Source organism: Hylobates moloch, unplaced genomic scaffold (assembly GCF_009828535.3).
Source record: "Hylobates moloch isolate HMO894 unplaced genomic scaffold, HMol_V3 SCAFFOLD_15, whole genome shotgun sequence".
In the NCBI taxonomy this organism is placed as follows: Eukaryota; Metazoa; Chordata; class Mammalia; order Primates; family Hylobatidae; genus Hylobates; species Hylobates moloch.
The window spans coordinates 11,272,250-11,284,699 of NW_026652290.1; the positions used below are offsets into that span (position 1 = coordinate 11,272,250).

At 49.5% G+C, this 12,450-nt stretch overlaps 1 protein-coding gene across 1 annotated transcript in view; it reads left to right on the forward strand.

Moving 5' to 3' along the window:
* The window catches only part of PRKCA (protein kinase C alpha), a 509,502-nt gene that overhangs the window by 479,225 nt on the left and 17,827 nt on the right, over window positions 1-12,450 (forward strand). Inside the window, exons 15-16 of the mRNA XM_032178546.2 lie at window positions 7,451-7,558; window positions 9,717-9,857. Coding sequence (XP_032034437.1) covers window positions 7,451-7,558; window positions 9,717-9,857 — 249 coding nt within the window. The remainder of the gene's footprint in view (window positions 1-7,450; window positions 7,559-9,716; window positions 9,858-12,450) is intronic.

Genomic DNA, 12,450 nt, shown 5'->3' on the forward strand with positions numbered 1-12,450 from the left:
TTCCTAGCTGAGATCGCACCAGTGCAGTGAGGTGGCTCACAGCTGTGATTAGGAATCCTTTTTTGCAAAATGTGAACCATCACTCCTCATGTGTTGGTTTCCACAAATCACATATTGTTAAAGTTGGAAGGAGTGGGGTGAGAGGGGATAGAACCCATTCAGAAAATGTTTATACCAACCCAAGACTTTTCAACAGGTAGCTTAGCCTGGAACATTGAATCCAGATTTGTAGAAATTAAAAACCATAGGAATGGGGGAAAGAGGTGAGAGAAGGTATCCAAAATGGTCATGTACTAAAGCACCTGAGTGACACGTTATGCCCGTGGTCCCCAGGCTAAGTGGCTGGAAAGGAAAAGGAATAGACTTAATAACTTTTCACCATTCCCTTGCCTTCAACACCAGGGCCTGAGAGCAAGTGATTACCTGTCAGATGCTCCAGGGAGACTTAAGCCTGAAGAGATTTAACAAAGGCCGTAAATGTGTTCACATTTTTTAGGCTACAGGATGCTACACCTGGGACGTTATTAGGGGGATGTGATTCAGAGAAGAAAACAATGGTATGCACAGGTGTCTCTAGTAGCATTAGTGATGAGGGTACATGCTGGAAGCAATTGTAAACGTGCCGTGGAACAGTGGATCTGTCCTGATGACACATCACCTCAGTGGCATTCAGCTCATGGGAACACTGGCGGCAGCAAAGAAAATGTATTTACAACAGTTGGTGAAAAACAAAAAAACTCCAAATTATGCATCATAATTTGAAAATAATATAAGAGGCTGGGCACGGTGGTTCACGCCTATAGTCCCAGCACTTTGGGAGGCCCAGGTGGGTGGATCACGAGGTCAGGAGTTTGTAGACCAGCCTGGCCAAGACGGTGAAACCCCATCTCTACTAAAAATACAAAAATTAGTTGGGCGTGGTGGTGCATGCCTGTAATCCCAGCTACTCAGGAGGCTGAGGTGGGAGAATCACTTGAACCTGGGAGGCAGAAGGTTGCAGTGAGCCAAGATCGCACCACTGTACTCTAGCCTGGGTGACAGGCAAGACTCAGTCTCAAAAAAAAAAAAAGAGAAAATAATAAAGCATAAGAACCCACATAAAAATAAGAGCAATTTTTGTGTCCAGGTAAAGGGAATGGGAATGCTTTTTTCGTAGACTTCCCTTCCCCACCATATTACATAATTTTTGTTTAAAATAGGGCTTCAGGCCAGGCGTGGTGGCGCACACCTGTAATCCCAGCACTTTGGGAGGCCAAGGCAGGCAGATCACTTGAGGTCAGGAGTTCAAGACCAGCCTGGCCAACATGGTGAAACTCCATCGCTACTAAAAATACAAAAAAGTAGCTAGGTGTGGTGATGTGCACCTGTAATCCCAGCCACTCAGGAGGCTGAGGCAGGAGAATCACTTGAACCCAGGAGGCGGAGGCTTCAGTGAGCTGAGATCGCACCACTGCACTCCAGCCTGGGCAACAGAGTGAGACTCCATCTCAAAAAATAAAAAATATAAAAATAAAACACAGGCTCCAGGGAGCTTTTCTGAATGTGCTGGTCATTACTGCTATTTACCAGGTACTCCTAGTCTTCCTCCCTCCTGGCTCAGTAGGATTGTACTTCCTTTCTCATGTGTATTTGTGGGGTGTCGGGGAGCAACATATGACCAGCACTGGCCAATGAGATCAGAAGGGAGGTGCTCCAGGGTGGGTCTGGAAGTGCAGGTACAAGACACTGCAGAGCTGCTGCTCCAGCCTTTGCTGCAGCAAGACCATGATGGCAGCTGCTCCATCCCAGTGGGTCCCCGAATGCAACCAGCAGAGGCCTCTCTGACCCCCAACGTACAGGTAGCATAAGCAGGTAGTGAAACGTGTTGTCTTATGCTTTGGAGATGGTCTCGGTTGTTTGTTTCCACAGCAGGACCCAGCCTATCCTTACTGATACCCGAAGGCACAGTTAAGATACCAATAGTCTACATCTTGAAGTAAGCCAGTCACAGAGACATGTATTGTATCACCCCACTTATATGAGATGTCTACTGTAGTCAAATCATAGTGACAGAAAGTTGAAGGGTGGCTGTCAGGGGCTGTGGGGACAGGAGAATGGGGAGTCTTATTTTGTGAGTGGAGTTTCAGTTGGGAAGATGAAAAAGTTCTGGAGATGGCCGGTGGTGATGGTTACGGAAAAACATGAACGTACTTAATGCCACAGTGCAGTGCACTTAAAAGCGGTTAAGATGGTAAATTTTGTGAGAGAGATATATATATATATATAGTGTGTGTGTGTGTGTGTGTGTGTGACAGAGTCTCGCTCTGTTGCCCAGGCTGGAGTGCAGTGGTGCAATCTCAGCTCACCGCAACCTCCGCCTCCCAGGTTCAAGCTATTCTCCTGCTTCAGCCTCCCAGGTAGCAGGGACTACAGGCGCACTCTACCATGCCCAGCTAATTTTTGTATTTTTAGTAGAGATGGGGTTTCACCATGTTGCCCAGGCTGGTCTCAAACTCTTGACCTCGTGATCTGCCCACCTCGGCCTCCCAAAGTGCTGGGATTATAGGTGTGAGCGACCACACCCAGCCTGTGTTATATATATAGTTTATCACAATTTAAAAAAGTAGTCTCTATCTTTGCAACAGAGGAAACAGACTAGGAAAAAGGATGCCTTTGATTTGATGGTATTCCAAAGCTAGGAGGAGGCACTTAACTACTCCTCTTCCCTACACCCAAGAACAGCCCCCTTTTTAGGCCGGGCGCAGTGGCTCATGCCTGTAATCCCAGCACTTTGGGAGGCCGAGGCAGGTGGATCACAAGGTCAGGAGATCGAGACCACGGTGAAACCCCGTCTCTACTAAAAATACAAAAAAAATTAGCCAGGCACGGTGGCAGGCACCTGTAGTCCCAGCTACTCGGGAGGCTGAGGCAGGAGAATGGCGTGAACCCGGGAGGCGGAGCTTGCAGTGAGCCGAGATCGCGCCACTGCACTCCAGCCTGGGCAACAGAGCGAGACTCCATCTCAAAAAAAAAAAAAAAAAGAACAGCCCCCTTTTACCTTCTTCAGGTTCATGCCATCTTCAACCAGCAGGAATTTGGGGAAGCAACACAGAAGCTGCGTCGGCCAGCAGCTGGGAAAGAGAGAGCCAGCCTGATTCCCATCTACTCATTAGAGCTGGAAAACCATGCCAGGTCTCTAGCCCAGAGGCCAGTCGCTCTCTACGGGATGACTGGAAACATCTCAGGCCCCCAGGGCTGCCCCCCCACCTTCATTTTCAGAACTCATCACTGCATATTGTGCAGGCTGTGAATCAGCCTTCTAAAATTTACCCCAACACTCTTGCCCTCATTAGAGTCCTCTTTACATGCTGGGTGGGCCTGTAGCCGAGTACCCCCCGCCTGACTTCACCCCTACCAGGAGCAGTGCTGGATGTCACCCTTCACAGTGGGGCAGGCAGAATTGCTCATAATGGCTAAGAGCCCCAGCCTCCAAATTCAGGATGCCTGGGTTAGCACCTGTGTCCTGAGACTGATTTGCGGAGTGAGCAGTGCCACCCAAGCCATCTACACAGCGCATGACATGCAGAGAGAGGCTGAGAAGTGAACGCCACTGTGGTCACGTTTGCTGCTCCTCCCCTCATGCCCACGATGCTCCTGCCTTATTGGGTAACATAGACTCACAGCGGTGAAAAACGTGAGGAGCAGAGACATGTCCCCTCCCTGAGATGTGGTGACAGAGAATCCCTAATCCTTGGGGCCACATCAAGGCTGGAATGCACAGGGGGTGTTTGGTCTTGTGGCTTTGTTTTACCTTAGGCATCTTATTCCACCAGGCAAGCCTAAGAGGCCTCTGAGAATCCTTCCAGCCCTGGACTAAGAATTCACATTGAGCTAAACAGCTTTGTTCACTGCAGGACTTCTCAGGGCCTTTACAATTTAAATGTTAAAGCAAATTGCCAGAGAGGGGTATAGGATGCAAACTTGGACCCAGGAAGATGCTGTAGGATTAATGTTCTAAGGAATATTCTTTGGGGAGTGTCAGTATCCAGCCTTCAGTGGGGCCCAGAGAAGACTTGAAGTAAAAGTCCTCCTTTCATCTATAGAATCGAATCCCCGATACAGCCATTCCCCTACAGAAATGAGCATATGGGGGGACAGCTCACCTGGCAAAGCTGGTTCCCATGCCAGGAGACAATTAAGTAGGTGTGGTAGGCCAGTGCCCTGCACAGAATGTTCCCCAAACAATTCCTGGCCTTCCACATTTGGAGGTGGGGTGGCTGCAGCTGCATTGACCTAATCCTCTTCAGATGAGAAGAAGCTTCTCACTGCCCTACTCAAGACAGAGTCCTGGGCAAGCTCCACCTGTGCTCCTTACAGAACGTTTCTCTTAGGCCTTTGGTTTGCATTGTCTGTGATTTGGCCCCTGCAGCGTTCCTGCAGCTAAGATTCAAGCACCTCCAGAGAGGCTGGTTCAATCCTTGCTTGTCACTGCCCAACAAGGTGCACCTCATTTAGCTCGCTTCGGGGGCATGCAGCCTACACAGTCGCACAGGGCCGAAGCCCACAAGAGCTCTGTGCATTTGGTTTGGTGCTCTGCTTTCGCATCTGGAAATTCTTAATAATTTTTAAATGAGGGACTCCTGTTTTCATTTTGCACTGAGACTTAGAAAGTATGTGTCTGGCCCTGACCAGAGGCCCTCTTGGGCTATGTGGTGAGGTGCCAATCAGTGACCTGGAAGCACAGCCTCTGCCCCGCTCCCCGCCAGGGCACGTTTGCATTGCAGAGAGCATCATACAGCCAGTTCAGGAGCCTTGAGGCCCTGCAAGGTGCAGGCCACGCCCTGAGCAGAAACCACACCAAGTTTTTCTTTTGGAAACAGAGTCTTGCTCTGTCTCCCAGGCTAGAGTGCAGCAGCGAAATCTCAGCTCAGTGCAACTTCCGCCTCCTGGGTTCAAGTGATTCTCGTGCCTCAGCCTCCTGAGGAGCTGGGACTACAGGCGTGCACCACCACAGTCAGCTAATTTTTTGTGTTTTTAGTAGAGATGAAGTTTCGCCATGTTGGCCAGGCTGGTCTTGAACTCCTGACCTCAGGTGATCCACCCACCTTGGCCTCCCAAAGTGCTGGGATTACAGGCATGAGCCACCACGCCCGGCTACTACATTTGTTTTAGTTACAAAAATCTCCTTCGCCAAAACTCAGCCAGGTTTATGGATCACTAATGAAGGAAAATGAGAAATGTCATGAGTGTCCTATAATAGGTATCCAGAAGAAGCAGGCTGTGTGCTGTTGGGCAGGGAAGATACAATGGGGTGGACACAGGGACGACCTGCACTGTAGCTCCGTCACAGCTCTCCCCCACCACTGCCTGCCTGCCCTACCCTCTGCAGATGAAAGCCACATGTCCCCCTGATGGCACAGGTAGCTGTCCCTGCTGACAGAGGTGGCCGTCGGCAGCCTGCACCCCTGGTGGGTGCCCCCCCAAGCTGCCCTGGGGGCCTGTCAGGCTCCATGTTGCTCCTGCTGGTGGACGTCACTGTGGCCAGCTGCCCCTGCCCTGCTCTGAGTCCCTCACAGGCAGGCTCATTTTAGCTCTCTTCACCCACCTGCAGCTTCCACCAAATTAAACCTTCCTTACACCAAGCACTTACAACAGAAAAAGAGGCCTATTTATTTGTATTTCCAGACCAAAAAATGTTGAGTGGTACCAGATGCCCAGGCCTCTCTCTGTCCTCCCACTGGGGCTCTCTGTAGACTTGGCATCTTTCCCTCAGGGCACGTGGCTCCTGTTCAGGATTGGGCAGGAGACTGAGGTCAGGTCTCGGGTGTTGGATGAACAGGTTGAGGTGATTTGTGGGTGGTGGTTGAGGGGAGGGACGTACTTGGCTCAACGGCTGCCTCTGACTTGGGAGAAAATGTTTGATAGAAGGGCATCCTTCTGACTACTGCGCAGTTACCTGTGATCCAGGATTCAGTTCAAAATTAAGCCAGACACCATCACTGTGTGACCTGCCCGTGTCAGCCAAAGTGACTGACTCCTCTTTCCCACAAGAAGGTAACATCTCGAGATTAAACAAGAGGAGTCTGTACAAGCACTGGTCCTTGCTCTGCCTTTCTTACACTAAGCTCAAGGTTACGGAGCCAAAGGGGGAGCATTACGGAATCTCCCGTGAACGCTTTTCCTCCTGTGCCATTCCGCCAGAGTGACAGGGAAGTGATGGATCCCTCAGGACTACAGACATGGTGGAGGAAAAAGTTCAAAGGGCATCATGAGCTCAGCCTTTCTTCCTAGAAGATTCTCAAGGCCCCTCCCAAGAGAGTTGCTCTGTCTTAAATAATAGTACTGCTAAGTTACCTTCATTGGGCACTTATTGGGTACAACACAAAATACAAGGCACTTTACTCCCAGAAACCCCATCTTACAAATTGGAGAACTGTGTTTTTGTTTTTGAGACAGAATCTCGCTCTGTTGCCCAGGCTGGAGTGCAGTGGCACAATCTCAGCTCACTGCAAGCTCTGCCTCCCAGGTTCACGCCATTCTCCTGCCTCAGCCTCCCGAGTAGCTGGGACTACAGGTGCCTGCCACCACACCTGGCTAATTTTTTGTATTTTTAGTAGAGACGGGGTTTCACTGTGTTAGCCAGGATGGTCTCGATCACCTGACCTCGTGATCCGCCCGCCTCGGCCTCCCAAAGTGCTGGGATTACAGGCGTGAGCCACCGTGCCCGGCCTAGAGAACTGTGTTTTAAAGAACTAAGTCATTTGCCTGTGGACACCCAGCTAGGAAGTTAGCAGAGCTAGAATTCTGGCCCAGATCCACCTTACTGTAAAGCCACGAGCTCCCACGGGGCCACTGTGCCTTCCTGTCTCAGCCTGGTAACTGTAAACCCAGTCAAAGCGGATGAGGGAGGAGTCCAATGGAAGCTAAGGTCCCGACTCACTGCCACTGTGCAGGCGGAAGGCCCCCAGCAGAGCAGCTCCTTGTTGGGTCAGAGGCCTGATGTGAATTACTGGGAACATCCTCTTAGGCCACGTTCTCAAGTCCCCTTCACCCCAAATGAAAGTGTTGGCATTTTCTACCGGCCACCCCCACCTTCTGACTACAAAGCCGTCTGTAACCTAACTTGATCATAATTAGATTTTTAGCACATAATTACAAGATTAATGGATTAATCATAGTTTATTTGCAAATCATTAAAAACGTTACTCAAAAACACTTTCCCTAAAGATTGTTTGGGTTGCCCAGGGCAAGATAATTAACGACGCAGAGGGGAAAAAATGAAAAACACACAACCGTCAACCTCATTAAAGATGATCAAATAAACCCTCAAGTTAGCTGAGCGAACTGTGCAGCCTGTGGTGAGGCTGAGAAACCTGGTCTGTTCCTTGGTGCTGAATTGGCTCTTCAGGCACCATGTGAATGAATTACTCTGCCTAAATACTTTCCCATCTTTCTTTTTTTCCCGGAACAGCCTCCATTTGATGGTGAAGATGAAGACGAGCTATTTCAGTCTATCATGGAGCACAACGTTTCCTATCCAAAATCCTTGTCCAAGGAGGCTGTTTCTATCTGCAAAGGAGTAAGTCGATTTGGATACCTTTTGTGATCATGGACCAAGAGCTTTGGTAGGAGAAATACTTTCCCCACACTTCTAAGAGAGATAGCAGAAATACCACAAACCCACACCACTGCATTTTGGCCATCGAGGGTTGGGGCTTGGTGTCATGCCCCAAGATAACCAGCACCCCAACTTTGGACAGCATGGATTAGTCTTGGCCTGTTTTGAACTCTGCACAAACCGAACCTTGTAGTGTTGCTCCTGGCCTGGCTGATTTCACTCAATATTGTGATTGAGGATTTAGTTCCTCCTTTCATATTGCTATGCAACGTTCCACTGTGTGAACACACCATCGTTTCCTTATCCATTCTATTGGGCAGGGCGCAGTGGTGAAAGTGAAGGCCAGGAGAATAGATTGGAATCCCAATACTTCCTGGGACTCTGGCCCAGTCACCTAATGACTGTACTGCACTTTTCATTCTAATCCATTTCATAAAATTGTGGTGGGGACTACCAGATGTCATCAGAGGCCCTTAGAAAGTGTGTGCTCTCGTCTTCTGTCTCACTTGGTGTGACTTGGTTAGTTCTTTGCTACACTTTTCTTGAGCTATAGCATACATACAGAAATGGGCACAAATCATCAATATGCTGATAAATGAATCTTCACAAAATGAATCCACCCATGTAATTGCACCCAGATCAAGAAACCGTGTTTCCACCACCCTGGAAGCCCCCTCCTGTCCCATCTACAGTCACTACCCCGCCCCAAGATAACCTGCCTCCCAACTTTGGACAGCATGGATTAGTCTTGCCTGTTTTGAACTCTGCACAAACTGAACCTTACAGTGTTGCTCCTGGCCTGGCTGCTTTCACTCAATATTGTGATTGAGGATTTTGTCTGCATTGCTGTGTGGGGCTATATAGTTCCTCCTGTCATATTGCTATGCAGTGTTCCACTGTTCTACTTCTGGTGGATATATGGATTTTTCCTGCTTTGGTTTGAGGCTGTTACAAACAGAACTGCTGTGATGCTGTGAACCTTCTGGGGCATGTGTTTTGGTGAAGATATGCATACACTTTGGTTGAAGAAATGCTCTAGGAATAGAGTTGCTGATCATGACTTGTCTAGTTTTGAATGGTCAAGAGTTAGTTCGCAAAGCTGTTTTCTTTTTTTTTTTTTTTTTTTTTTGAGATGGAGTCTTGCTCTGTCACACGGGCTGGAGTACAGTGGTGTGATCTCGGCTCACTGCAAGCTCTGCCTCCCGGGTTGACGCCATTCTCCTTTCTCAGCCTCCCGAGTAGCTGGGACTACAGGTGCCCGCCACCACGCCCGGCTAATTTTTTGTATTTTAGTAGAGACAGGGTTTCACCATGTTAGCCAGGATGGTCTCGATCTCCTGACCTCGTGATCCGCCTGCCTCGGCCTCCCAAAGTGCTGGGATTACAGGCGTGAGCCACCGCGCCCGGCCACAAAGCTATTTTCAGGCTTAGTAAGATGGAGTACAATATACCCTTAACAGTATCTGGTGAGTGTGATCATTTGTGAGGCATTTGTCACATGTCACCCAAGAGCAAGGCACTTGGAAGAGATACTGAGGTCGGGAGGAACTGGCTTCTGCCTTCAAAGAGCTCATAGTCGGTGTTTGTCTCTGTGCCCTGCAGTGGGCAAGTTGGAATTAACTAGTCACCTTCCTTGTTATAGCATTTAGTTTTCTAATCTATGAGTCTTTGATTGATAACATTTTGGCCCAGACAATACATAGACATATGATGCTTATTATGGCATCCTCTGTGATGCTAGACTGTGATGCTTTCAGCACACACAATTTTTAGTGCATGCTTCTTTTTTTTATTACCAGATACACGGATAGCATGGTGTCTCCAAAACAGATAACGTGTGAGGTGTCTGTTTAAATTCTTCTTCCATTTGGCCATGGGTTCAGATTGCTTCCCTGTTCCCTTATCTTGAAAACCACCATAGGAAGGGATATACTTGCCAATGTCATTTTTGTGAGTTGGCTTCACTCCGTACAAGCCACTGAGTGTCTTGGTCAGCTCTCCAAGATGCTGTCAGGCGTCCGCAAAGTCAGGGCTGTAGGCAGAGCTAGGCAAATGGAAGGTGCTGTCTCTGGGAAGCCCTTGACATCCGTTGTTCTCTTTTTCTCCTTTTCCTTTCTAGCTGATGACCAAACACCCAGCCAAGCGGCTGGGCTGTGGGCCTGAGGGGGAGAGGGACGTGAGAGAACATGCCTTCTTCCGGAGGATCGACTGGGAAAAACTGGAGAACAGGGAGATCCAGCCACCATTCAAGCCCAAAGTGGTGAGTCCAGAAAAGCAGCCTGTTTTCTGAGCCCCATGTCCCCAAATTCTGGGAGTATCCCACTCACCTCTTTTCTTGGAGAGAGGAGGCCGGTGGACCCTGGCTTGTACAGGGTGAGGAAACCGGCCAGGTTTCAGCCTTGTCCTCAGTCCTGTGGACTCAGCAGCCAGGATTCCTGCTGCCTTCAGAGAGTAAGGACCAATAAGGCAGGGAGGGGAGCCCTGTGCACACTTCACCCTCCAGCTGGGCAGCTGCAGAGCACCCCCGCACAATTAGGGAGTGAGGGCAGCTGTGCTTTCGGTCTGGACTTTGTGGACTCGCACCCAGCAGGGCTGTATTCACAGCCTTCAGTCCTCAGCGGGACTCAGGCTTCGTGTCTGTCTCCGGCTTTCCTGGATTTGCCTGGCACCGACGGGAGCCCTGAAGCACAACCCCATCCTAGCCAGCTCCTAGGCAGGTCCTGGGCCCCGCCCCCTCTTCCACCACTGCCTTCACTGCGGGGAGTGAGCGTCAGCCACCAATTCTGATGTTGTCAGCTTTTTTCACACGCTCCCTGTTTGATTCCCATTTTTTTCATTTATTTAAACACTGTGTGCCAGGCCCTGTTCTCAGTGCCTTACGAATATTAATTCACTCAATCATCCCAGCAGCCCTGTGAGATGGGTACTATGGTCCCCTGTTTGCAGTGGAGAAAACAGGCTCAGAGAGGGTGAGTAACTTGCCAGAAGACACACAGCTGATAGGTGGTGGAACCGGGACGAGTCTGTGTCCTCACCTGCTGCACCATCGCTCCGTCTCAGCGACTGCCCTGACGCTGATGCTGCGGGTCCTAGTTGTTGATTGTGGCCAGCAAATGCCTTTCATGTTTATATCTCTAGAGGTAAACTGAGAGCCTTTAAGAAGTCAGCCTCCTCACTCACCACCTGCCACTTTGCAGAGCCTCCAAGGGCGTCCTGTTTCTAAGGGCCGGGCGGACTGTGCCTTCCAGCTCTGCCACCATCTTGGCTGGCATCAGGCAGCTCCCCATCATGCCTCTGCCCGGAGACTGCAGAGAGCTGCTTTATGCCACAGTCAGTTTCAGAAGCATCGCCATGTTGGTTTCGCTCAAATCTATCTCCTCTGACAGGTGCCCCATGAGCAGGCCAGGGGACCCGCCTGGGGTGGCACAGTTGCCAACTGGGTGGCACACAGCCTTGTTCTTAGAGCAGCAACTTCCTCACCATGTGTGCCTCTGTGTCCTCTACCCCAAGAATAAAACTGCCGTTGGTGAGCCCACTGGATTTTATTTTTCGAAGATATTTTTAGCACACACTGGAGAAAAACTAAAATTAATCAGGTCAGTTGACTTCCTCCTGAATCATCGTTTCAAATAAGGCCCTTTTGTATCTGCCACCCCCACCTTTTCTTTAGCCAGCCGTGCACACTGATTTCAGGGGGCTGTCACGGGCTCCTGCCCCTCAACATACAAAATCTGGTCTGGAGGTTTTGGGGGATGGGGAGAGTGATTAATGATGCTGCAAGTGGCCTCAGTAGAAAATTCTGCTAGGGATTATTTTTTTTTTCCTCTTCTGCCTTTAATATTTATTTGTCATCTTAAAATATGAAGGTTATGCAACAGCATCTTGAACGCAGCTTGGTTTCTTTGTAGGAACAATGTAGAGATGTGTACTGACCCCGCCTTGAGGGTTGAGCAAAATCCAATTACTCGTCAGTCACTTTCTAGAAAGAGATGATTTGCAGCAAAACCAACCATAAAACATGCCTTTTTCTATTTATTCCCACCTTATGGCAGGAGAGAGTGTTTGTTTGCATAGTCTCCCACGTTTTGTGGATACTCGGCCCTAAGCTCGGATATAGGGAAGACAAGAGGGCAACTTGGCTCCGGCAGGCAAGAATGTGAATTTTTCCCTGTGGTCCACGGAAATCACTGGGGGCAAAGTTGTACCCACGGCAGGCAGCTGAGTTAGGAGCAGTGTTTATTTATTCCTGGAGTGCTACTGTTTGCTGGGTGTTTTGTTTTTGTTTTTTAACTGAATGCTGGTTAAAATTAAGAAGAAAGGATAAATTGCCCCTAGCTGTGAAGAAATAGCCCCTAAACTCACAAATGGAGGCAGAAATTGTGGACCCAGGCCCTAAAACTGGAGGTTTCATGCGAAAGGTCCTGCTTGGTGAGAGCTCTGGCCAGAAGGAAGGAAGAGAATTCTCAGGCAGAAGCCCATGTTCTGCTGGAAAACCTGTGCACAAAAGAGGAAGGAGCTAGAAAGAATACAGACGGACAGGAAATGGACCCACAGAGGGAACAACAACAGTGAAGATAGAAGCACGTGGCTGCAGGGGGACCCGTAGACACTGTGTCCAAAAGCAGAGAGCGTCAAGGGCAGAGAGATAAATGGGGCAAGCTCTGCTTCCTGGAAGGGCAGCGATGTGCCTCTTGAGAGCTGTTTCTTCTAGTCCTTGCACCGTGCCAGGCAGCTGAGTGAGGCTCATCGCAGCATGTCATGCAAGGGCTGGCACCACCACCTTCAGCGGTCTCTGAAGACTGCGCTCTGTTCAGTGGTGACATGCTGGAGCAGAGACACCATGCCAAGAGCCA